The following is a 25,285-nucleotide window of genomic DNA, read 5'->3' on the forward strand; positions in this document are numbered from 1 at the left end:
ACAGATGTTGTAGATTTATCATTTTAAACTTTTTAGATGCTTTAATTTTCAGTGAAATGGCTTCTTGTTATGTTTTGCAAGAAATCTGACCTCTAAATGTCACTCATGTAAAAGATGGAAAGTCTCACATTTTGGTTGTTGTTTTTTTCTTGTTTGTGTCGCACAGAAAGAATTAATAAGATCTGTCATCTACCCTCATCATATCTCTCATCAGATACTGAGAGTGAAAAAATGAGAAACTCATTTTGACTTTGTCTTCTAACTTGTTTTGTATTTTACAATTGCAATTTATTCTAACAATTATGACTTTTATCTTACTTAGATTTCTTCTCTAAAGTCATTCAGCTTTCTTTTAACTGTGATTGTTATTTTCTCACAATTGCAAAAATGTTGACCAATTATGATTTCTATTTTTGACAATGTGACTTTTTCAATACCTTTCATAATTGCAACTTTACAGAATGTTTTATTTGACGCTCTATATCTAACAACTTTATATCTAATTAAATGTGATTTTGTTTATTAAAATTCTGTTAAGGCTAAATCTATCGCTCAATAGAGAGTCAAATAATGAGGTAAGATTATTCTGCATGACTTTTAAATTGAACGTCACTGTTCTTTTGAATCATGGTGGATGTTATAAACTATATCTGGTTTTATATACCAGCTCTGATGACTTTCAGTTTCTTATAAATCGTTGGCCCATTACTTCACAAGCATTCACCTTGTGACGCACACACTCAAAGTACGAGTTCAACTGTCCTAGAGGTTCATGAGGAAAAATCAAGTTTGTTTAACTAGATTGTGTGCCTTCCGCATAAACCACATAACAAATTCACCCGCAGACGTCTCAGTTCAGTAAGCGTGAATTAATATTTCAGCTTGTAATCAGCATTTAACTCCTCTAATTCTCCTCGTTAGTTTCTCCTCCGATAATGCGCCGATGTGTACATATGGACGGTGTGTATATGAGTGCATGTTTGTGTTGCGCCACAACCCACCTGGGGTTTCACATCAGGGTTGAAGAGTCAGCGCGCTGCAGTAAAGGCAATGACCCAATTAACAACAAAGTCACATCACCGGGTGGCCAAACAAGCTGCTTCAGTGAGGAACAAAAGGAGGAGGAGAGCCGTCCCACTTCCGTTTGAGGGGGATAAAACACCGTCCGTGCGCGTTTCCATGGTGAACACCCCCACACGCCGTGCGTTTCGCGTGTGCTACCTTTGCAGGCATTAGTCATAATTAACAAGGCTACTCGAGAGATTATTTTCTGGGCAAACATTTTAATTAAAATTGTTCCCTCTGTTGCGCGCATGCCATCTCTTCACTTAGTGCCAATTTCCACCCCTCTGTCCTCTAAAAGCAGGGACCGCGGCAAGGGGGGCCCCCAGATGGTGGCTAACCGCGGGGACAGGGTGATCGAGTGGGGTAAAAAAAGGGAAATTAATAAACAGTGTGTTTGTTCTAATGAGATTCTCTCCTGGCCCAAACAATCAACTCAATTGCCCTCGGACAACAGCAAGTTCCCCAAAGCGGTCCGCCCCCTCCCTGGGTAATGTTTGCGGAGTTGGAGTGAGCACCTGAATGCATTGTGCTCAGATGTTAAAACAACTTGTTGTTGTTGAGGAAAAGGAAGGACAGAATAAAGCAAAGAATTTGATGACATTTATTTAAGGGGATACATACTTGAAGTAGAATATACAGTTTGTACAGTATAAAAATCCTTATGTCTATGGAAAGTCCCCATAAAACATGAAAACAGTGTGTGTGTTTTAGTCTGTGTCTGGATGAAGACATTATCTGACTTCCCATCTTTCTGGAGTCTTTCCTCTCTGATAGTCATGTTCAGATTCATCTCGCTGCATTATATCAACTGTCACTCAAGCAAAAGCTCTGCCTTCTTTCTACTCTTATCACTGACATATCTTTTTATTTCACTGCTGCTTTTCACTGCGTAACCTCCCACTGTCTCAAATTTAGTTCGATCTGAAGGTTTAGTCAGAATCCTGCTAAAAGGGCATAGTTAAGGGGAAAATGGGTCACATTTAGCGGGGAGAAAACAAATTTGCTAAATGGACAAATCAGTAAGCAAGTAAACTTTTAAAAGAAAGTTCTTTCCCTATACTGTTATGTGTGTCTAATAAAGCTACAGTATAAATCGTGAAAGGATTTGTTGTTGTCAATGTAAAATCTGGATCTTTAAAACAAGCCGACTGTCATTGCTTACACATTTTCAGTATAATGAAAGTTAATTTGAAGTCTGGGATACATTCATTGTAATTGCAGAGGAAAGAATGACCAGTACATCATTCAAAATGTCTCCTTTTGTCTTCGACAGAAGGGTTTTGGATAACAAGTGTGAGTAAATGATGACAGAATTGCCATTTTGTGTAAACCATTCCTTAATTTACTCACCCCCATATCATCCAAGATGTCCACGTCTTTCTTTCTTCAGTCGAAAAGAAATTAAGGTTTTTGATGAAAACATTCATATAATGGACTCCAGTGGGAACCAAACGGTTCAAGGTCCAAATGAGAGTTTCAGTGCAGCTTCAAAGGGCTTTAAACGACACCAGACGATGAATAAGGGTCTTATCAAGCGAAACGATCGCTCATTTCAAAAATAAATAAAAAAATTAAGTTTTATAAGCTCAAATGGTCGCCTTGCTCTGTTCTGTGATGCGCGTTCGTGACTCTCCTGTTCGAACTCGTTCATCAAAATGAACAAATCTTTTTTCAAGTCATTTGATTCATTCAACTGTTAACATACTTTTCTGTGGCTTCTCACTATATATTGTTTTGCAGTAAATCTCAGTATTTGAGCTAAAAGATTTCAAAATGGGACTGGCACAGTATCATTTTTACAAGTCGGATAGGGTGTGAAGCTGGCTGCCTGGGTTTACTGTATGTGTGCTAAATGCAGAATAATAAGGGACCTGGCTGAGTGAAAGCTGAAAGCAATTAGACGCTGTAGAAATGAACCTGTCACGTCGTATGCCCATGAGTCTCATCAAAATCCTGATGAGGAAATTTGACTGCCAGGCACAAAGTTTAGGGGGAAAAGTCTTTGATGGAAAGGAGGGTTTTTCTGTCACTTTCCATTTTCTGTCATAATCACCCTGGTGCCTGATCTCTGATTGGTTACAATCCAGTTGAGATCGTGTCCTAATGCGTTGACCCGCAGAACCGAAGTGTAAGAGCTGTTGGATTCATTAGCCTAAATCCTCACATTTCCCACTCCATCTCCATCTCTTTCTCGTTAAACAGCGATTCCTGATTCTCCTCAGCGGCTCGAGCTGAAGGACGTGTCCATATTTGTTCTAGGTGAGCAGGCGGAGAGCCCCGGTCACTGCCTTTAGGTTAGCTTCAATCCGCAAAGTTAAAAAGCCACATGGGCGGGAGCTCGTGAAACTGCCTCGGGCCTGCTGAACTTCTGCACCCTTACCATCCCTTTCATCTCATAAAATATATGCTGCAATTGATGTGTACGCCTTGATCTCACTGCGTGGAGCCTGCTCCCTAAAGCGTGGACGAGCAGGGATCATCACAGTCGTGAGTGCAACTCTATCAGACAAATACTTGCTAGGGTGGAGAGGGATACAGGGAAGATACGCAGGTGGTAAACTGAAGAAGTTAAGATACGTTTTCTAGTAATTAATCTAAAAGATCATCTAAAGGAGAAGAGCATTATAAGTGAATATATTTATACAGACGCACAGATTTTTGTTATTTTAAAAGACCTTATTGGTGTCTGGATCACAGTGGTGAATTGATCTCATATGTCAAATTCCATTTTTTTTTTTTTTGCACCATTATGTTTTTACATGATTCCTGTAATACAGAGGTTTTCAAACATGATGTCAAGGACTCCCAAATATCATCCTCTTGCAAGTGACCAAAATATATATTTTTTGCTGCATAAATGAATTACTTTATATGATTTTGTAAGGATTATATTTAAAGGAGTAGTTCACTTTTAAAAAAACTTTTGCTGATAATTTACTCACCCCCATGTCATCCAAGATGTCCATGTCTTTCTTTGTTTTCATCAGTTTTTGATGAAAACATTCCAGCATTTTTCTCCATATAATGCACTTCATTGGGAACCAAACGGTTCAAGGTCCAAATGGGAGTTTCAATTCAGATTCAAAGGGCTTTAAGCGACACCAGATGATGAATAAGGGTCTTATCTAGGACCCTTCGAGTCATGACTCGAAAAAAGATTTTTTCATTTCGATAAACGAGTTTGAACTGGAGAGTCACGAACGCTCATCACAGAACAGAGAAAGGCGACCATTTGTGCTTATAACACTTAAACTTTTTTATTCATATTTAAAAGGACCCATCGTTTCGCTTGATAAGACCCTTTGAAGCTGCACTGAAACTCTCATTTGGACCTTGAATTGTTTGGTTCCCATTGAAGTCCATTATATGGAGAAAATCCTGGAATGTTTTCATCAAAAAACTTAATTTCTATTTCGACTGAAGAAAGAATGACATGGACATCTTGGATGACATGGGGGTGAGTAAATTATCAGCATTTAAAATGTGATATTAAGTTACTACAACAGTTTAATAAACAATAATTTAATTACAACTACAAAATGTTGCAGAATAATGTAATATATGAATGAATAATATCCTATAAAGAACCTTTGTGCCAAAAGGGTTCTTTCTTGTCATTATAGAACCTTTTTTAGCATAAAAGGTCCTTTGGAGTCGAGTAAAGAACCCTATGTTTCATATATAGAACCCCAATGAACCCTTTTTTCAAGAGTGCAGTTTGAAAACCCCAACTATAGTGAATGGTTCTACAAACAAGTAAATAATGTGACGCTATCCATTCATTCTTAGTGAATTCCCTCAGATAATGACTGTGCGAGTACGTTTCTGCTGCAGGGATGTGCATTAGCAAGGCACCTGCAGTTGGCCTGTGAAACCTGGCAGATTTTTTAGCAGAGGGAAAGGAGTCAGTCATAATGCCTCGTGCAAATGGACCTCCCTCATCATCCCTCAGGTCCTGGCACGAGAACGGAAAGAGGAACAGCTACTATATATACCCCACTGACTCCTGGGTAATCACATCCTGCTGTCGCCCAAAGAACTTCTGCTTTAATTGAACTCTTATTAGGTCCGCTGCCAAATCAAGCTCTGAAAACGAGAGTCTCCTCCCACGTGTGCCTTCAGCTGCCACCAGCCGCCCAAACTTCTGTTTAGCGGCTCAGAGGAGACTAAATGAGGGCTCGTGCGATCGAATCACTGCGTCATCACTCGGTTTCACCTCTGCGCAGACATTGCCCGAGGAAGATCATCTCTTTTATCGTCTTGTCTGTCTTTTGTTTTCACCATGCCATTTTGAATACAAATGTCTGTAGTAGCATGGAGAGGAGTAAAAACGTTTCATATCCTACAAGCTGGACAATTACAGCTGCATTAAGTTAGCTTACAATTCAGGAAACATTAGCAGTAGAAACAGTTGGTTTAGAAAAAAGAGAGAAAAAAGATATAGTTCACAAGGCTTAAACTTCCTGAATTCGGAGCTAATTAGAAGTGTGTTCAAATCACAAAGGAGAAAAGAACGGATATCTTGAACAATTAATGAGCTGAAAGATAGAGACCCCATCTCATTTCTATTCATCTATATTATTTGATCCCCTTGTCGTTCCCATTGCATGTGTTCCCTTTAGCTTTCTCCCTCTCTCGGCAATCTCGGCAGAGCCAGCTTTCCATTAAGCGTTCGTCCGCTTACTGGCTTTATTTTGAGCTTGGCGTCCTGCCTTATTACAGCGTGTGTGTGTGTGTGTGTGTGTGTGTGTGTGTGAATGGCTAGAGGACCACCAGACCTCAAAACATTTTCATGAGTGTTATCGCCAGTGTCACCATGTGCCAATTAGACGTCCATAATTAAACAGGAACAAGGGTACAGGGCATCTGTGACAAAATGTGTGTGTTTGCAGCTTACGCAACCTCTAATAGATCTTCACTTTCTTTTTCTTTGTCTTTTCTCTTCTAAAATCCACCAGGGCTTTTTAATTTTTTTAGTCTACGAGCATCAGAGACATAAGAAAGCGCTTGTTGTGTTGTCTGTTAACACAAAGTCCCACAATGCAACAGAGAGCTGAATATAAACTACATAACCTCTACTGTCGCAATAAATTATACAGGCGATGATGCTCGGCTGATCAGTCTGTTTGTTGTGTTAGGTTTTATGTTATGTGTTATGTTTTGTTACGTTTTATTACGGCTAATTGGTCTGCTAAGTGTTTGTTATATGTTGTTATGTTTTATGTTACTTTTTATAGTATGTTATGTTTTATGGTATGTTGTGCTGTTATGTTGTTTTATGACAGTTGATCAGTCAGTTAAAGTGTTTGTTGTGTTATGTTTTATGTTATGTTGCTATGATATAACTTGTGTTTTATCTTATATGTTTTATCATGAGATGAATGGAAGTCAGCGTTCTTTTAAGCATATATGCTTTTTACACTCTGCCTAACCCTAACCTTGTGTCTTTTTTAACCAATATGTATTCACGTATTGCGCATAATTTTACTCATTCCCACAGATTTAATTTTCGCAGCTTATTGTGTTTAAACTTTAAACTGTCAAATCCACAAAATAATACCAAAAGGCCAGTCGTAAACGTAAACAGTTGAGGAAGACCATGCATTTGTAATATAATGAATCTGTGTGTCGGGTCTTAAAGTGACAGCAGCCGAATATACCTGCTGCCAAATTATGATATGATATTAAAAGTATCTATATTGCAGTTTTTTCACATGGTATCGATGGTCAAAATTGTGGCCAGTGAAAATGCTGATTAGCTGGTAACTTTGGAAAACCACTAGCCACTGTGGCTAGTGATCCTGAACTGATCTGTTTTTGGTAGATCACAAACCTTACTTTGTGCATATTGACTTTGGAGATAAAAAAAAAATGACTATAATGTAATATTATATAACATAATTTAATTTGTAATAAAATTTAATAAAATAAAATTGTATTTTATAGTATGATTTTGATATATAAAAATGTTATAGTAGTTATAGCTTATATAAATACAATGGAAATCTACTGAATGTCTTTATAAAGTTATCTAGGTAAACGTATATGAAAATGTCTGTTTTATTGTTTTTTATACTGCAAATGTGATGGTGGTGGAGAGGAAAAAGGTGTTACAGATACACAAACTCTGAAAAGAGGGAGGAGGCTGTTTGGAAAGCAACGAAAAAGAACAAAGAAAGAGATTGAACAAGCGGTTCAAAGAGGGATTGGGGAAAAAAGAGTGCAAAATGGATAAACAGAGACAGAACGAGTGGAAGGTGGTAAAAGGGAGAATGAAAGAGTGTCTCTGTAGGTCTAATTTGCCTACTTTGATTTAATTTAGTAAATTTCTCAATTTCATTATGCGGCAAACAAACAACCTACTTAATATCGGGAACATGAACAAAGAAAAAAAAAGTATGAATGCATTATTTTAAACCACCTACGCTTCCTGGCTCACTCTGCCTGATGCAGATTAATGCATTTAGCCCTTGAATAAAAATAACTGAGACACAAAAATGCTATTTGATAATCGAGTCACGCTCTTTTTTTTTTTTCAAATTAATTCGTAATTTGCAGGAAATGATTTTACCAACTGTACAATTGAACTTGTTCCATGGAGATTAAACGGGTAGTTCAAAGTGAGGTTGCATTGTCACATCAAATCATAATTATATGTTTCTAAACTGTTTTGGGGCCAGAAGCAGGTCATTTTTTAATTTATTTTTTTATCTTTTTTGAATTGGATATTGATCATAAATTGGCGAAAGCATTTTTTCTTAAAGCTAGTTTTTTTCAGTTTTTTCTCATTCAGTAATAAGACATGAGATGAAGACTCCAGCCATGACACTATAGCCTAAAAAAGTGTGACCATGTGACCATCTAAATAAATTTGATCATAATAACCCCTTTCTTATTGGACACTTTCTCTCACAGAATAAATGAGTCATTGCTGACTGCAAATAGTGCTTTTCTGCCATGCTGTTTGTCTTTGCCTGATATGGCAAAGATATGATGCTGCATCCACGTCACTAGAAGTCTAAGATGACTGAGTGCACATTTAACTTCCTAACTGACATGTCTTTATTTAAACCTGTGTATATTGTGCGATCCTAGAGCGGAAGTAAAAAGTATTAAGAACTCTGGGTAACACTAAGAGTAGCCTCGCATGGGAATTCTTGTTTTTGCAGGTTTGCTCCCAGGGACAGGGCTTTCAACCTCAAAACACACATGCTGCACAGTAAGCAAAGCAAGCCACACACAAGCAGACACCTATTTCAGTCACGCATAATCAAAGCACAGTCTCCTATGAAGCGCCCTACATCCTGAAAATGCTCTAATCCACCGCACGAAGTCCCTGAAGAGTCAGTCAGAGTGGGTCCTATAATAGAGCGCATAGTTTTTCATTAACACGTATCTACTGCATGTGTGTGTGGCTAATGGAGCCCGGGCTGGGCTCTTAACACTAGCGCATTCACAGAGGACTTCGGCAGATGGCAGTTCTGGCACTGACTGAAGCCTCTCTCCCATTCAGTGATGCACCAGGACTGACAAGACAATGCATTAACACTCATTTTACTCTAGTATGATGCTTCTCTACTGGGTTTGCTTCGGGACCCAGATTGGACATCAAGTGACAAGCCAAAATGGGTTTAAAATGATTGTACAAAAGTAAACAAAATCATTTGAATGTTTTAATATTGCACAAACTGTGCAAACCATGTTTATTATTGGTGCAAGTGAACCTGGATCATATTTTCTTTACCATGTAAGTCTTGATATTTTCAAGGTTGCAGACATCATGCATCCTGTCTATATTGCCATCTTGCATTTAAGGATTACATTTTTGTAATTCATGCATTCCCTGGGAATCTAACCCATGAATTTGGCATATAGCAACTCTACTGTTTACAGGAATCATTTGTGCTAAACTACATGCTTATTTATGCATTTGTCATATATTTTTTTATCAGCTTAATCAGTTCATGCATTCCCTGGGAATCGAGCCCATGACTTTGGTGTTGTAACACTCTCAGAAGAAAAGGTACAAAAGCTGTCTGGGGCTGTACCTTTTCAAAAGTACCTAAATATTGGTACCCTAATGGTGCATAATAGCACCTAAAATGTACATAATAGCACCTAAAGTGTACATATTAGCACCTAAATGTTCATATTAGCACCTACATGTCCATATTAGCCCCTAAAATGTCCATATTAGCACCTAAAATGTACATATTTGCACCTAAAATGGACATATTAGCACCTAAAATGTTCATATTAGAACCTAAAATGTTCATATGAGCACCTAAATGTCCATATTAGCACATAAAATGTTCATATTAGCACCTAAATATCCATATTAATGTACATATTTGTACCTAAAATGGACATATTAGCAATTTAGCACCTAAAATGGACATATTAGCACCTAAAATGTTCATATTAGCACCTAAAATGTTCATATGAGCACCTAAATGTCCATATTAGCACCTACAATGTCCATATTAGCACCTACAATGTCCATATTAGCACCTACAATGTACATATTAGCACCTACAATGTACATATTAGCACCTACAATGTACATATTAGCAACTAAAATGTACATGTTAGCAACTAAAATGTACATATTAGCACCTAAAATGTTCATATTAGCACCTAAATCTCTACATTAGCACCTACAATGTACATATTAGCACCTAAAATGTACACATTTGCACCTAAAATGTACATATTAGTACCTAAAATGGACATATTTGCACCTAAAATGTTCATATGGGCACCTAAAATGTTCATATGAGCACCTACAATGTACATATTAGCACCTACAATGTACACATTAGCATCTAAAATATACAAATTAGCACCTAAAATCAAAATGTTCATATGAGCACCCAAATGTCCATATTAGCACCTAAAATGTAGGCTACACATTAGCACCTAAAATGGACAAACGTTTTCCCTTTTGAAAAGGTACAGCCATAGTGATGGCTTTTGTACCTTTTTTCTGAGAGTGTAGCTGTAGTGTTGAAACTACAGGAATAATCTGTGCCAAACTACTTGCGCGACCTATGACCTCAACAACTAAAGATTTAAATTTATGGATTTGGCATATTTGATCAATTCATGCATTCCCAGGGAATCGAACCCATGACTTTGGCGTTGTTAGCTCTACTGTTTGAGCTTCTGAAATCATTTGTGCAAAAAACTACTTGATGGACACATGACCTCAACAAGAAAAGATTTACATTTGACATACTTTTTTAGTTTTATCGGTTCACAAATTCCCTGGGAACCGAACCCATGACCTTGCCGTTTAAAGCAGGCTAATGAGAAGCACGTTCTCCTCTTATTTATTTTTCTATCTGAACTATGTTGTTGCTTTTTATTTTGCCTTGCTTTCCCCTTTTGTCCACAGCACAGAACAGATTTTGGGGTTGCGATCCACAGTCGAATTGCCTACCTATTCATCCTTTTTCTCTCTGTAACCGCGATTATTCGCACATGTGTTCTTTTCTCATCTATTGCAATGACCTGCATGTTAAATAATTGATCAGTGGAGAAGTGTGCACAGCTCTCAATTTTTATAGAGTGCCGACAGCATGAGAGACAGAGCTATAAAAATCAAAGAAATAATAATAAAGGCTGAAACAAGACGCCAATGGCATGTCATTCCCGAAGCGCAAAGCGATTCCAATAACGCGCATCAAAATGTCAGGAGCACAGCAGCTGTTAACGTTAGCGAGGAGGATATGGGCCCGTAAAGTAAACTTTCCCCAACTTCCCTCAGACGGGGGAGGAGGAGGGCTGATATTACGGAGGACATCAGTATGGAGAGGCAGACTGAAGCGAGCAGTCAAACTGTCAGAAGGAGGCGGCCAGACGGAACAAAGACGTACAGAAAGACAATTATGACCGTGCAGCAGAGCCTCGGCAGAATCACACAAACACACACTTGACGTGACACTGATGCGCGCCGCTTAAACACACGCTCTCTTCTCGCACTTACATTTTGCCTTGTGCGGTTGGATGAGGGAAATTATTGCACACCTGAACCTGCATAATTGGAAATATTTCTTCTCTGTCTTTGACACCTTAAGGGGGAGCAAATAAGATGTTCTGCAATATGGTTTAGCCCAGTTGTAATTTATAGGAAGGAAAAGTCACCCTCAAAAAGGAAACCGTGTGTGTGTGTGTGTGTGTGTGTGTGTGTGTGTGTGTGTGTGTGCATGTGTTCAGCATAAGTGGGGGACTTATAACCAGTCCAGATTGTTCTTAAATGAACAATTAACTTGGTAATCTTCATTCCGTCTGCCACCGTATTCTTAAGATCAGTTTAAGGAGAAAAAAAAAATAATTGTTTATCTTGTAGGGCCAATTCAAGTAAAGGACAATTTAATATCTATTGTCTCTTTAATAGGGCTACGGGTAAAATGGTTTTAATATTCTGCAGGCTATAAATGATATATGGCAATGTTTGGAATTATATTTTTGTATAAATAAAATGCTGCATTTTTTATAAAGATCTAGTTGTATTAATTCTCATACTTTCAAAGTAATTACAGTCAAAATGAAACTGTGTGCTATAAATTCACAACTTTATAGTCATTTAAGAATATGTCAACACTGATTTTTACTGTCGATGACAAGTTTTAAATATTGCTTTCCAATGTCAACTAATTTTCTCTCACATGTTGGTTAACTTTTTTTTTTTTTTTTTTTTTTTGAGATCAACATGTACCAGGCCATGTGCTCTTATAGATTATATATTGCCACTAAATAATATTTGTATAAACTTTTTTCTAAGCAGCAACTTTGTCAGCAGATATTAAAAGGGTTCTATTGAGTTTTATTGTCACGTTTGGGTACAATTTGGGTAAAATTGTGTGTTTCCAGTTTTTTTCATAGGGAATGAAAGGAGCAATTATACGTGTGTATGTGTGTGTTCATTTCGGTTGGTAGGATTGGTGATGGTCTCTAGGGGGAAAGGAAGAAGACAGTTGTGTATTAAGTAAGATTTTACGTCATTATTGAATTCTTGAATCTGATTGGCTGATACATCGAATAGATCATTTGATCATTTATATCTGATCAGAAGTGAATTAAGTCCATTGACCATGTTACACTGCTAAATAACACCATATTCTTTAAAAATTGTTATAAAAAAAACTTGAGCTGTTTTTTCAGGGCTCTTTGTTGTGACATGAGGCATGATTTTACACAATAGAGCCTGTTATGAATGAAAACCTGAAATAAATATTTTATTTAGATTTCATTTAGTCTTTATTTACACAGTTCATGCACCAAACAACATTATACATTATTTATATTAGTTCCAGGAAAAAAAAATCTATTTAAAATTTTCATTACACATTAATTGACATTATAATTTGCAATAATAGCTGGAATTTGTGATATTGTAACTCCCTGAAAACTATAAACATAAGAACTTTTGCTAGAAATTGCAAACAATCTAAAACAACTACTTATTTTTCAGTACACATTGTTTACATCAAATAGTTCATTATATTATATACAACCCATCTAAACTAAAGACTATCAGTAGTCACAATTTCAACAAACCTCATTTAACCTTATCCTTGCAGCATAATGTGGTGCCATTATTACATCAGCAGAATTCACAAAATAAGTATTCAAAATATTCAAGAAAAGTTTGCAATAGCAAGTGACAGTTCCATCCCAGGCCCAAGCCATCAGGCCACCCTTCCCGTTGAGCCCAGTAAATACAGTGCAGTTTTTATGAGCAGGACTCAAGAGCACAATATTGCAGCAACCAGCTTTCTGACAGTCATAACTCACTGTGTTTGATGAGAGAAGCGAGAGATGTGGAGAGAGCAGAAGTGGGCAACCTGGGGCGCTTGCACAGACTGACACTGCAAACAGAATATCACTGTGTTACATCTCTCTTTCTCACACACACACACACACACACACACACACACACACACACACACACACACACACACACACACACACACTCTGTCTCTACTTTTCACCCAGTTCTATCCCAGTTTTACTAACTTTCTTTCCCAGAGGACGTTTTTTAATTAACCTTATTCAATTATATCCCAATAAAGATGACGATGTGTGTTTAATTTAGCTTGAGATAGCACAATGAATATTGTTAATTACGTGTTGAAAATCTTACCGAAAAAATGCCCCAACAACCTTATCAAGCTGTTTCAGATGATAAAAGATCAATTGTAAAATCTGTTTCTGCAATATTTCTGCCTTTAGACTGCACTGCCCTCTATTGGCTTTGAGAGTGTGTGACTTTTCATCACTAATTATTAGTCACTTTAGGGGTGAGCACTGTGGTCTTTTACAAATAAATGCTTTATTAATATTTTTTAAATGCATAATGGAGCCTTCTTTGTATCATTTGTATCCATCTGGCATGTATGAGAAGATGATGTTTGAGCAATTATACATTTCAAGGTCTTCAGGGGGTTCATTATTCACCGGATGAATGCAATTTAAAAATTGTTTTTAAAAGACCAATGCAGTGATAGGAGATAAGGGGAATTATTAATAAATTAAAATACTCAAATCAACCGGTATAATTTTAATAATCTATCTAATAATATATTAAAATAAAAAATTCTCAGGAATAATGCTAAAAAATATATATATTTTTTTACATGACACTAGTTCTCAATTTGTTTAATTAAAAGGGGGTGAATTAACATGGTAACATTCAAAAGTGCAGCCATTCACTCATTGATGAGAAGGTACTGATTAGATACAATATGGTTTTAGTTGGAAAATGATAAGTTATGACTGTTTTATATTCCACCGGACCCTGAAATGTAACCGAAAATATAGTTTTTAATGCATTATGAGGGCTTTTGTCTCTTGTAAAGTATACCCTCAAATGATTATTTGTTAATTTGGGGGCACACTATTCCTTTAATAACACTATTCAATGAGACCATGTACTGGTGTAACATTAAAAATGGTGCTCACACTGCTTTCTTTTTAATGCCTGATTGGCGATTAAAGGACACATGTATATCAGAGGCAATGATTTGTTGCCATAGGAACTTAACTTGTCCTTTGGTGCCATCTGTGATTGTTCAGAAACCTCTTTGTACTCAGCATGCTTCAGTTTCCAACTGTTGTTAATCCAGCATCTTAGATTTAAGCCTCTGTGTTAGCCGTCTTTTTAAGACTGACACGTTGTATTTACGCTCTTGGCAAGAAAAATAGCAGAAACAAACAGTAGGCATACTGAAATTCAAGACCTGAAGATGTCACTTTATTAATAAACCAGCAAGCAAGACTGAAAAACCCAATGTGTGGAGTTCCATCAAACAGCATGATACATAGGCTATAGCCAATGAGTTTCTGTTGAGTCCCACACAGTGAAGACGTGGGGAATCCGGCTAATACCAGAGACATTAAGCACTGGAAAGGTAGTGTGATATGTGAGTGTGAAGAAAGAGAAAAGTGTGTAGAGTAATAAATTCAGTGACTGTGATAATGCAGCTTCGTGATTGGATGTGATGTTTCAGGTCTTTATGACAACACAGCCGCTCTCCTGAATTAAATGATTGGCTGAATTCGGAATTGCACACTAATACTATTTGCTATATGGGGAGAAATTGTAATAGTATGCTATTTCAAATTCAGCCATGTGCTCAATAGCATACTATACTCTTACTATGTCTATAGTATACAGTACAGTGTGTATACAGTATACGCACAATTTCTGTATGCATAAAATATCAGATTAGGGGAGGGCGATGACAATGTAACACTTTTTGACTTTGTCAATTTGTGTAAATTTACTTTTAGGGTTTAGAGAATTTTTTTCCCCCTACATTAATTTACCACATGTCTAGTACAATTATGTGGTTTTGTTTTATTAATACATAGTGTATACTTTTTTCTTTATTTACCCTGAAAGAATGGAAGTGAGATGTGACAACATGCCCCATAGGTGGGGTACATTGTAACATCAACATATGACAGCTTAAAATGTTATCTGATCTAATAAATAAAAAATATACAAGTCAAACCAAAATATTTTCTTTATAAAATTATTAATTATTAACAATTATTAACTTTTTTTCATATAAAATAATGACATTTTTAAACAATTAAAAATATACTAATTATAACAACAAACACACTGGAAAACACAGCTATGCAGCATAGTTCAAAACATAATAATTTCTGAACATTGACTCTCAGTCTTTATTTATGTTTCTCTTGTTTTCTCAATAGAATTCATAAAAGTATAGAATATAATAGCATATTTCTAATAGGAGCACATTAACACAGTGTCACAACATGCCCCAACAGCACAACTGGGGTTTAAACCCTGCTAGTGTCTTCTGCTATAAGTAGTGCAGCTGTGCATAAAGCCAATTGCGGCATATAAACGTAGAAGGAAAAAAGTCGAAATTGTGAGCAAGAAAACTCGCAAGAGAAAAAAAAAGTCAGAACTTTGAGATAAATGATGTTGTTTATTCCATGGCTGAAACTATAATACAGAATGCACTCAACCTTCAATTCAAAATGTGTTGCAAATGAACCAGATGTAATATGTTATCGTGTCATTATATGATCAGAATGCCAAGAGATTTTTGGGATCGGAAAATGCAAAATAGTTATTTTATTTTCTGACACAACCATCGCTCTCTGAATTAAACATGCACCTAATGAGGTCATGTGACAATGTGGCATACAACTGATTGAACTATTTAGTGGCATAATGCATACATACTCATTTTTGACAATAGCATACTGTAGGGTACATTCAGGTTGATTGGGACACACTCAGGTTGATTGTATAGTACATAGTATGCTAGTATTCCATTCTGAAGACAGCAATTGTTGGATATGTGAGGTTACAAGTCACTTTGTTATGAGTGCTGGTATCTGAGTTCACCTTACGCATCTAGACCAAAACATAATGATGAAATACAAACTCATATCTGCTCATAACAACACTTCTGATGCATTAAAGTATGATTTGAAATGAAATGTTTTAAAAAGATCCCCTTCCTACTCTTCGACAGAGTGTATGGTCCTGGGGGATCATGCAAATAGACTCAAAAATGAAAATATAGATGTAATCAAGTGAACATAACAACAATGTGAATTACTTTTCATTACGGTATCAATGAATAGCCATACTATACATACCATATAAGTCTAGAAGCCACTAAGAGAGGTGCACAAGAAGCAGCGAAATGACATTCCACACATACGTTAAGATCTTTTGGCCAGGAGCCAATCAGCATTCATCATGAGGCTCAGGTTTTTACAACCTGAGTTGTGATTGGATGACTGCATATTTGGTGCATCTATTAGCCAATGATTTCAAGAATCCTCCTGAGAGTTTGTCGTAAGGGCTTAAGCATAGAATATAGTCTAAATCATTTTCATTTCTAATTTTTAATAAATACACATTTCATAAGCGCCTTTGGGATATGGAATAGCTCTGTACAATGTGCAAATGCAACAAGCACTGTGCTTACACTAATGCAATGTTAATACAAATACACAAGAGAAAAAAAGACTCTTAGTTACTGTACTAAGAATTAACTTTTGGGTGGCCAATGAAAGCACTGATGAGCAAGAGATGGCGGGGATGGAAAGATAAAATCTGGATGGAGAACGTCCATCAGGTGACATTAAGCACAGCAGGTGATTGGTTGGTTGTTTGAGCGGTTAACAGATAGTCCAGTGTCGCTTCCTCACAGGTTAAAGTCAAAGGTCAGGTCAGACTTTGCCATCTTCTGTCGGTAAACACCATCAAACTTTTCGTTCATGGACACGGTGAAAACGTCCTTCCAAAGCCCAAAACGACCTGAAGCAGATGAAAATAGAGTTAGGCTCTTGATTTTAAAATTACCTCACAGTTTTGGTTTCAACACTAGTTAAACAAGAGAATAATTCATTCCTCAGTTCCTCAGTGTTTTCAAAATCTTTGAACTTTACCCCTTCTACCTTTACCCCAATATTATGGCAATCGGATCCAGAACATTGCTTAAAGACTTGACATCATCCAGACTCACCTTCTGTACCTCTCTCACACACATTTTCCATCTTCATGTTCACTGTTAATATAATAAGTACTCCCTAGTGTACTGTATGTAGTGAGTAGTCAGCATCATGGCAAGCCAAGAATCCATGCACTAAAAGAACAGAACAAGACACAAGAAAACAACAAAACAGAAAACTAAAGTGCAAATTATAAAATAATGTCAAATAAATGGCAAATCCTCTTAAAGTTTAATAATAACAAAATAATAGGACAAAGACAACAGATAGCAACAGCAATTTCCATAGAAATAAAGATGCACCATGCATATTCACCACATGATGGCAGTGTTTCCCAAACCGTTTCTGCAGGCCCAGGAAAGTATTTGCATGCCCCCCACTGACGTGCACCCACATAAAGACACTCTCAGGCATGACCTTGCTTGAAACATTGCAATTAATACAGTACTTAAGTAAATTCAAACTTCAACAAGCTTCTCTTTGTGTTTGTGATGTGAAGTCTCTTAAAGACAGTTGACGGCCCCCCCAAAAAAGCGCCATCTTTGATTTTTAATGAGAATGAAAGCGAGGCTGTGAGGGATGGTCATGCATCTCTTCAATGGGCTGTACTGTTATTTAATGTGTTTTCGGATTGTTCTGCTCATGAAACACTGGAAAAATATCTTTCCAAGAAATTTCAGTTGACAAAAAACTCCCGACAATGTAAGCTGTGGAAAATTGTAAGTAATCTAGGAGCTTTATTCAGCTTTTTACAGCGGATGCCATTGGAAACACGGTACTATCCCTCACAGCCTCACTTTCATACCTGTCATATCGCAGCTCTGAATAAGGTCTATTGACTTCCCCATTGAAGTCAGCATACCATCGTTATGAGCTAATAAAATGTCAAATTAATATTTCGTGTTTAATTATTTACTTACTGAAGAGGTTTATTTTGCATAGCAATCTTCTGAATGTACACTATCCCGACCCTTAGCCTTGTTACGCCCCCCGTTTATACCTTCGAGCGCCCCCTTTTTCTCCTGTCGTCTGTTTCTTACCCCGGTAGATGGACAGGGCCTCGGAGTTGCAGCACTGCTCAATGAGTTGGTTACAGCTCTCCACCATGCTCTCCCGCTGGGCTTTATCACACGCGATACCCAGGAATCGAGCCAGCTGCTCCACCAGGGTCCCCAGATCCTCCAGAGACAACAATTACAGGCAGCAGGAAAGGTGGAGAGAAAGAGAGAATGACAGTCTTTCAGTTATGTAATTATGACTCACACCTTGGTCTTACTCAGATAAATACATGAACACGTAATAGGCTTATTAAAAATACGTCTGTTACAACATAATTAACTTTGCCAAATGATTTTAGGGACCTCGAGGTGCAGCTGACTTTTTATCTACCAGCTGTTCTGTGTCCAGAAAAACTAAATTCCTAAAGTACATTATGCAAAGCGACCAATTCATGTATGTGCAACTTTTGCTATTTGTTTATATGTTATTAAAACATGTTAAACTTTTAAACAATGATAGCAATCTAATTCATATTTCTTTTACTTATGAAATGCTGAAACAATGAAAACCATGGTTTTAAATATATAACTCCTTACAATAAGGTTTTATTTGTTAACATTTATTAACTACTTTAGTTATCAAACTAACAATGAACAATACTATTTATTCAGCATTTATTAATATATCTACAGCATTTATTAATGTTAGTTAATGTTAATTTCAACATTTCCTAATACATTATTAAATACAAAGGTTGTATCTGCGTTAACATTAGTTAATGCACTAGGAACTGACAAACATTTTTAATAAAGGTTACATATATATATATATATATATATATTGCTCATTGTTAGTTCATGCTAGTTAATGCAAATGGTGGCTTATTTTAAAGTGTTACCATAATTTATATTAACATACATAATATCCTTTATGTTCAGCATAGTCTCTGACCTCTTCACAGACTACTGGAACATGGTGTCCTATCTATCTATATGTTTCTGTACATTAGTCTGTTGCCTCTGTCACATGCAGTGTGTCTCTGTTTGTCTGTTTCTGGACTCTGAGCTCTCTTAATCGCATTACACCATAAAGATTATGGAAACAACATATCCAAGCAGACTGACTATCTGTGATTCCCCTCCTATGCATACCTATCACACTACTATCAAACTTTTCAGGAACTGTTACCAACTGTAATAATGTGTGATTGTTTGTACTGATACTACATTGACAAATTTCGAAGAGAGCGTGTTCAAAATACAATACTAATGCACCACTTACTGAAATAAGAAATAGTGAACACTGAATATACTGTACACTACTATTTTTTAAAGATTGCATGAAGCAGAACACTCCATCTCTGCATCACACTTTACAGGAAACTGAATTAAAGCCGAAAGTGTTATTATTGTCGACTAAAACTATTAAAAAATAGTTTTCGATACTTGAAATAATATTAAATGTAAATAATAGATGGAAAAACATCAACTTAAAAACTTAAATGAATATTAGAAATATTGCCTTGGCAAATGCCTGAAATAAGTTGAGGTACAAGTACTAACATTTCTAAGTGACTAAAAGCTATACATAAAAAAGTATGTATGTATGTATATACATATATAAAATCACATACCAGAATTACTAAAACTTGAATGAATGCTATTCAAAATAATCATAAATACTATAATAGTACATTATAGTGTGTGTGTGTGTGTGTGTGTGTGTCAATGCAGGTGGTACCTTGTACATGTCCTCATATTTCAAAAAGAGAACATTAGAGTCCATGCGATGCTCCCAGAACTCCTGAACATGCTCAAACCAGGAACCGTATCCCACTGCACAGAAACGGGAACCAGACAAAAAAAATTCATTCTCATACACTTTCCTTTTGAGCAAATCTGTCACTTTTGTGTAATGTCTCTCACTCACACTTGTCATTCATGAATCGCCTGCAGAACTCCTGGAACGTTCCCCGGTAGCTCATGGTTCGTAAAGAGCGATGAAACTGGTAGTAGGACACCACCAGGTCTTTAGGGTTCCTGGCCATATATATCACCTAGAGGACATACTCATATTCATATCAAAATCTGTACAAAAAGTGAATCACTGATGAAAAGACTCTTTACACCATAAGCAAGGTAAAATACAAATGCAATTCATTGTACACTATTGTGCTCATCACGGCTGCATTTATTTGATCAAAAATAGTTTTAATATAGCCTTTAAAATGATATGAATTACTGTGATGGCATAGTTTAATTTAAATCGCCAGTGTCACATGAGCCTTCATTCTAATATGCTAATTTGCTGGTAAAGAAACATTTCTAATTATTTCAATGTTAAAAACAGTTGTGCTGCTTAATATTTTTGTGGGAACTGGAACTTTTTTTCAGGATGCTTTGATTGAATAGAAATATCAAAATAACTCCGAAATCAGAACAGAAATCTTTTGTAATGTTATAAATGTCTTGACTGTCACTTTAAAACACTTTATTGCATCCTTGCTGAATAAAGGTATCAATGGTATGTATAATAATAGAGAAAGTTTTGAGGGAATGGACCCAAATGAACGATTGGAAGACATGATTAACATGTTGCATTGTGTTCCAGCTGACCTTTCCTTCTCCATTGTGCATGGCTGTGGGCAGGAATCGGTACGGCAGGTGACTTTTGATCAGACGAGGCGACGTCAGTTCCTACATAAACAAAAAATTAACTGTCATTTTGTCATTTAAAGAGGTCAGAGGTCAGCGTTCTCATGCTGAAGGCCATAGTTTTGGTAAATGTGTGCATGTGAGAGAGAGTTTACCTGGATAATCTCCAACCCCGGCTGTGGGTATTCCAGCACAGGAAGCTGCTCATCAATATTCATGAGGCCGATTTCATCTGGGTCCGCACCCTGGCTCACCAGATACACCACCTCCTGTAACAAACTCGTTCCTGTGTGTGTGAGAGGCAGGAAGGAAAGTCATATCGGATGTATTATTGATGGTTAAAAGATGACTTTGCCTGCTATACTTAACTGAATTGAGTATTAGAAAACTAATGCATTTGCCTGAATATAGCCTAACCTGCAACCCCAAAACCATTTTAAAACCATTCTTTGGTTGACTTTTTTATTTTATTTTATTTTCTATTTTTGACCATCCCAGCTAATGAGGATATTTTAATTGTATTTATCTATTTGTTATGTAAGTTTGTTCTGACATTTAGCTTTGATGTTAATAAAAGGATATTTTGTTTAATGTACTGACCAACTGGAAGATGTAGGTCAGTATATTCCACGAAAATATCTTGCACAAAATGTACAAATGAAATATTTATAAGCCATAACAAATTAATTGTAAGAGTAATTATGGACGACAGAAACACATGACAAGCATTAGACAACTGACAAAAGAGCCTTTAAAGCCTGGCCAGTTTTATTTGGATCCTCTAAAAAGCCTGAAAAATGCAAGTTTGTGGACTGATCGTATATAATCAAGTAGATTTTATTTTCACACTCTTTGTTGTGTGTGTTTGTGTGGAGGCGTATCAGTGTCCTCTTTCACTTCTTATTTTTGCCCATTTTCGATGAAATGAACAGGCCGGCATGTGACTATCTTCCGTTTAGTTGAGCTTGTTTAGTAGAAGAGATTGTTTTGCCAATTCAGCAGAACTCATATTTCTTTATGAGTTTTCAGGCCTTATGGGAGCACACAACAAGGGCATAATGCAAAAATGACCTTGAAATGATCATAATGCGTCTCTTTCGCTCTCATCGAGCAGTTTTGTTTACTCTTGGCTGATTTGAGAGCAGATAAGTATAAATTAACTTCATTAAATAACAGAATAAACACACAATGCTTTCTGACAGGCCCTTCCTCTTAAAAGGACAATCAAGTTATTCTAAAATGTATGTGAAGAGTTCAGATGCAAAAGCCTCTAAATGCCATTTGAAATTTTCTTCTAAAATGACCATTTTTATCAAGCTTGTACGTATATTTAAGTTTAGTAATTTCACTTAAATGACAATTAATAGGTAATCTTCATTGCCATTTAAGTGAAATTACTGAACTTAAATATACAAGCTTGATAAAAATGGTAATTTTAGAAGAAAATTTCAAATGGCACTTAGAGGCTTTTGCATCTGAACTCTTCATGTAATCATATACTGGGCCATAGCTAGGGCCCTGGTGCAAGTTTATGTATTTGAGTATTATGCAATTATATAATTTAACCATATAACGTGTATATGAAGAGTTCAGATGCAAAAGCCTCTAAGTGCCATTTGAAATTTTCTTCTAAAATGATCATTTTTATCAAGCTAGTGTATTTAAGTTCATTAATTTCACTTAAATGGGGATGAAGATTACCTATGAATTGTCATTTAAGTGAAATTACTGAACTTAAATATACAAGCTTGATAAAAATTATCATTCTAGAAGAAAATTTCAAATGGCACTTAGAGGCTTTTGCATCTGAACTCTTCATATATATATATATATATATATATATATATATCCTACAACAGAGGTATCAACCATGATATATATCCAGTTGAGGTTCTCCATTAAACATTCAATAACCATTCATTTGATCTATTTACAGCTATTGGAATAGTTATAGTTAGTCATTTTTTTAGGTTGGACTTTGTGTATATAACATCAGAATTAGCTAAGTGCTTTAAATATTAAATGTATTGTTTTTCTTTTCTTTTTTTGCTTGTTGTTTTGGGAGGGAAATCATATACAGTAGTGGCCAAAAGTGATGTCTAGCCTGTGAAAATTGACATCGTCACCCTTTATTTAAAATGTGTTAAAGATTATGTAATCATATTGCATAGTTGAGCTTGGATTCAATTTTTTTGTGATAACGCAATGAAACATGCCAAATTTTGCGGATATCATTATTGGCCAAGCTGTTATACAAATAAATCTTGAACGCATGCAAAAACAAGAGAGAACTAACAAAATATTATTAACTGATCATGTTGTACAGTATGTATGCTTTTCCTGTGAGCATGTCGTTTTTCCAATGCATTCTGTTTGTGCACTGTAGCTGTGGTTTTTGCCTTTTTTGCCAAATCATTTTGCCAGATAAACACCTTAACCATGTTTAGGGGTTTGTTCTTCCTTCATATTTAAAATATTTTTTTAAATAAAATATGTTCCTCGCTTTTTGATGGTTCAATCGAACTTGTAGGGTCATTAAAACAAATCACTTTTGACATTACTGTACATTGAACTCTCATTGATTGGATTCAGTACATCATTAATGATGATTAGAGAACATTAAATTCTGCATGCTTGCTTTTAAAGGAACAACACACAGAAATAAATAGCGACTTGAAAGATCTGGAATTAATTTTATGAATCCAGGACTTACAAACACAAGGTCTATGTGTCAGTGTAACGATGACGTGGGTTTGTTAATCCATTTGAAATCAATTTTACTCCTTTCCTGGCTGACAGTCAAATAAAAGTGATAAAAAAAATGAGAATGTGTTTGATTTGCGACCAATTTTGTTAAAAAAAAATCAATCCGCTTCAAGAAAACACACCAACAGGGTCACATTACCCTCCTGATGGCCACTTCCTCCCACTGGACTTGAAAACAAAATGCAAGCTTCCTCAATTGATTTTGTTTTTATTTGAGAAGTATCAAGCTTGTACAGTACAGTGCACCTACAGTATCAACAAGACAATGTCTGTTTACTCTGCAGATTCGACTGACAGTGCAACGTGCGACTCTGTTGACCTGCCATCCATCACGGCCCCACTGGAGACACATTTCAGTGTGTAACGCAGCAGAGCTCAGCCTTTCCTCGGCTCTCCGGACTCAATTACACAGATGCTGGTGCGACACATCATCCTCTGCAAAGCCAAGTCATTTCAGACCCTTCTCACTCTCTCACTGCTGTCTGTCTACTTCTCAAATCTTCTCTTTATAACGGAGCAATCATCGTATTAAACAAATGCTTTCATTTATATAGACCGTCCTAATGTTGTTTACAAGCCATGCATGGATTTCTTTATGGCTTCTCAAGTGAAAGCAGGTTTGAATCATTGAATGCAATGTAATGCATGTTCCGGTCTAAATTGCTTTTTTTTGATGCAGGACAACAAGTAAATTACACAAGTAAACTGACAAGCATGCGTGGGAGATGGAGCAATATATAAGGAAACAGCGCCTCTGCAGTGAATGAACACGTGTGGGCATGGCAAACATTTCATCTTGCTGTTTTTCACATCAACACACAATAGAAACATGCACCCAGAATTCTGATTTGTCGTTCTTATTAACCGAACATCACACAAAATGTCTAAAATAAGCAACTTTGCACCTTTTTTTTCATCAAACTCATTAGCTCTAAGATAACATGGCCATCAGACTCTCAGGGTGGACCAGACATGATTAGGGCCAGGCTGCTTTTATAATACTAATATATTAAGTAGCCTATACTAATATTGGCAATACAATCCAGGCCATTGGTGAGACACATCAAAGTAAACACATTTTTAATCGTGTTTTTAAAAGTGGTATTTTCACTAAACAAACATAAATATGCATATTAGTATGTTTGTTTTTATGTATTTTATTATATTCACAAGCTATCTGAAACATGCTTTGATGCATTCTAAATCATATTGTCTAAAAATAAATATGCAAAAAAGTGACGTGCGTTTATTTTGGTAAAACACCTCTACATCCGCTATGAAGGAAAAGCGTGCGCATGTAAACTGATTTCATACCTGATTTGGGGTATGTAACGATCCATATGTCGCTACTTCTTAACGAAAAGTTGGCGATCTCGTCCATCTTGCCCCTGCAGAAAGGAGGGAGTCGAACTCCATGATACTCGAAGTATTTGCTCTCGTATTCAATCGGGGTGCTCGGCGTGTCCACCTCGCTTTCCGCCATGCCTTCAAACGATTACAGCACGAAAAGCTCGTAGGGATTGTTTAAAAAAAAAAAAGATTTGGGGAGAAGAGGACGCATTAAATATCCGCCACCAGCCCTTGATTGTTTGGTAAGACGTGTCGCTTTGCTTGCGCCTTGACCTTCAGCCAATCAGGTGGCGTAGAGATGATGTAATAGGATTCTCTCAGTGATGCTCAGCATCAGCACCAGTCGTCCGGGGCGGGTCCTCGAGCACGCCAGCTCTTCATCGGTTATGTAAATAAACAACGCGTTTCTACAAGTAAAACGATAGAATTGTGGTTGC

At 36.5% G+C, this 25,285-nt stretch overlaps 2 protein-coding genes across 2 annotated transcripts in view; one reads left to right on the plus strand and one right to left on the minus strand.

Moving 5' to 3' along the window:
* mpped1 (metallophosphoesterase domain containing 1) overlaps nt 1–24,328 on the plus strand; it is a 71,488-nt gene extending 47,160 nt beyond the window's left edge. The window contains exon 7 of the mRNA XM_089127063.1: nt 23,783–24,328. Coding sequence (XP_088983189.1) covers nt 23,783–23,862 — 80 coding nt within the window. The 3' untranslated portion in view covers nt 23,863–24,328. The remainder of the gene's footprint in view (nt 1–23,782) is intronic.
* On the minus strand, nt 15,517–25,135 carry sult4a1 (sulfotransferase family 4A, member 1). Its single transcript, XM_039667809.2, has 7 exons — nt 24,813–25,135; nt 20,888–21,018; nt 20,694–20,774; nt 20,008–20,134; nt 19,819–19,913; nt 18,120–18,258; nt 15,517–16,885 (listed from the first exon to the last, which is right to left on the minus strand). The coding sequence occupies exons 1-7, from the start codon at nt 24,979–24,981 to the stop codon at nt 16,773–16,775; spliced, it is 855 nt and encodes a 284-aa protein (XP_039523743.1). The 5' UTR covers nt 24,982–25,135; the 3' UTR covers nt 15,517–16,772.
* Nucleotides 25,136–25,285: the final 150 nt, after the last annotated feature.

The sequence above is a fragment of the Pimephales promelas genome, chromosome 24 (genome assembly GCF_988280905.1).
Source record: "Pimephales promelas chromosome 24, fPimPro1.hap1.1, whole genome shotgun sequence".
Classification (NCBI taxonomy): Eukaryota; Metazoa; Chordata; class Actinopteri; order Cypriniformes; family Leuciscidae; genus Pimephales; species Pimephales promelas.

What these genes read in the sequence shown, in the direction of transcription:
- sult4a1 (XM_039667809.2), bottom strand. Translation starts at nt 24,981, where the DNA reads ATGGCGGAAAGCGAGGTGGACACGCCGAGCACCCCGATTGAATACGAG. An exon ending in CGTTACATACCCCAAATCAG is followed by an intron (nt 21,019 to 24,812) that starts GTATGAAATCAG and finishes TCACACACACAG; the next exon opens with GAACGAGTTTGTTACAGGAG. An exon ending in GGCCCTGTCCATCTACCGGG is followed by an intron (nt 16,886 to 18,119) that starts GTAAGAAACAGA and finishes CATCTGCTTCAG; the next exon opens with GTCGTTTTGGGCTTTGGAAG.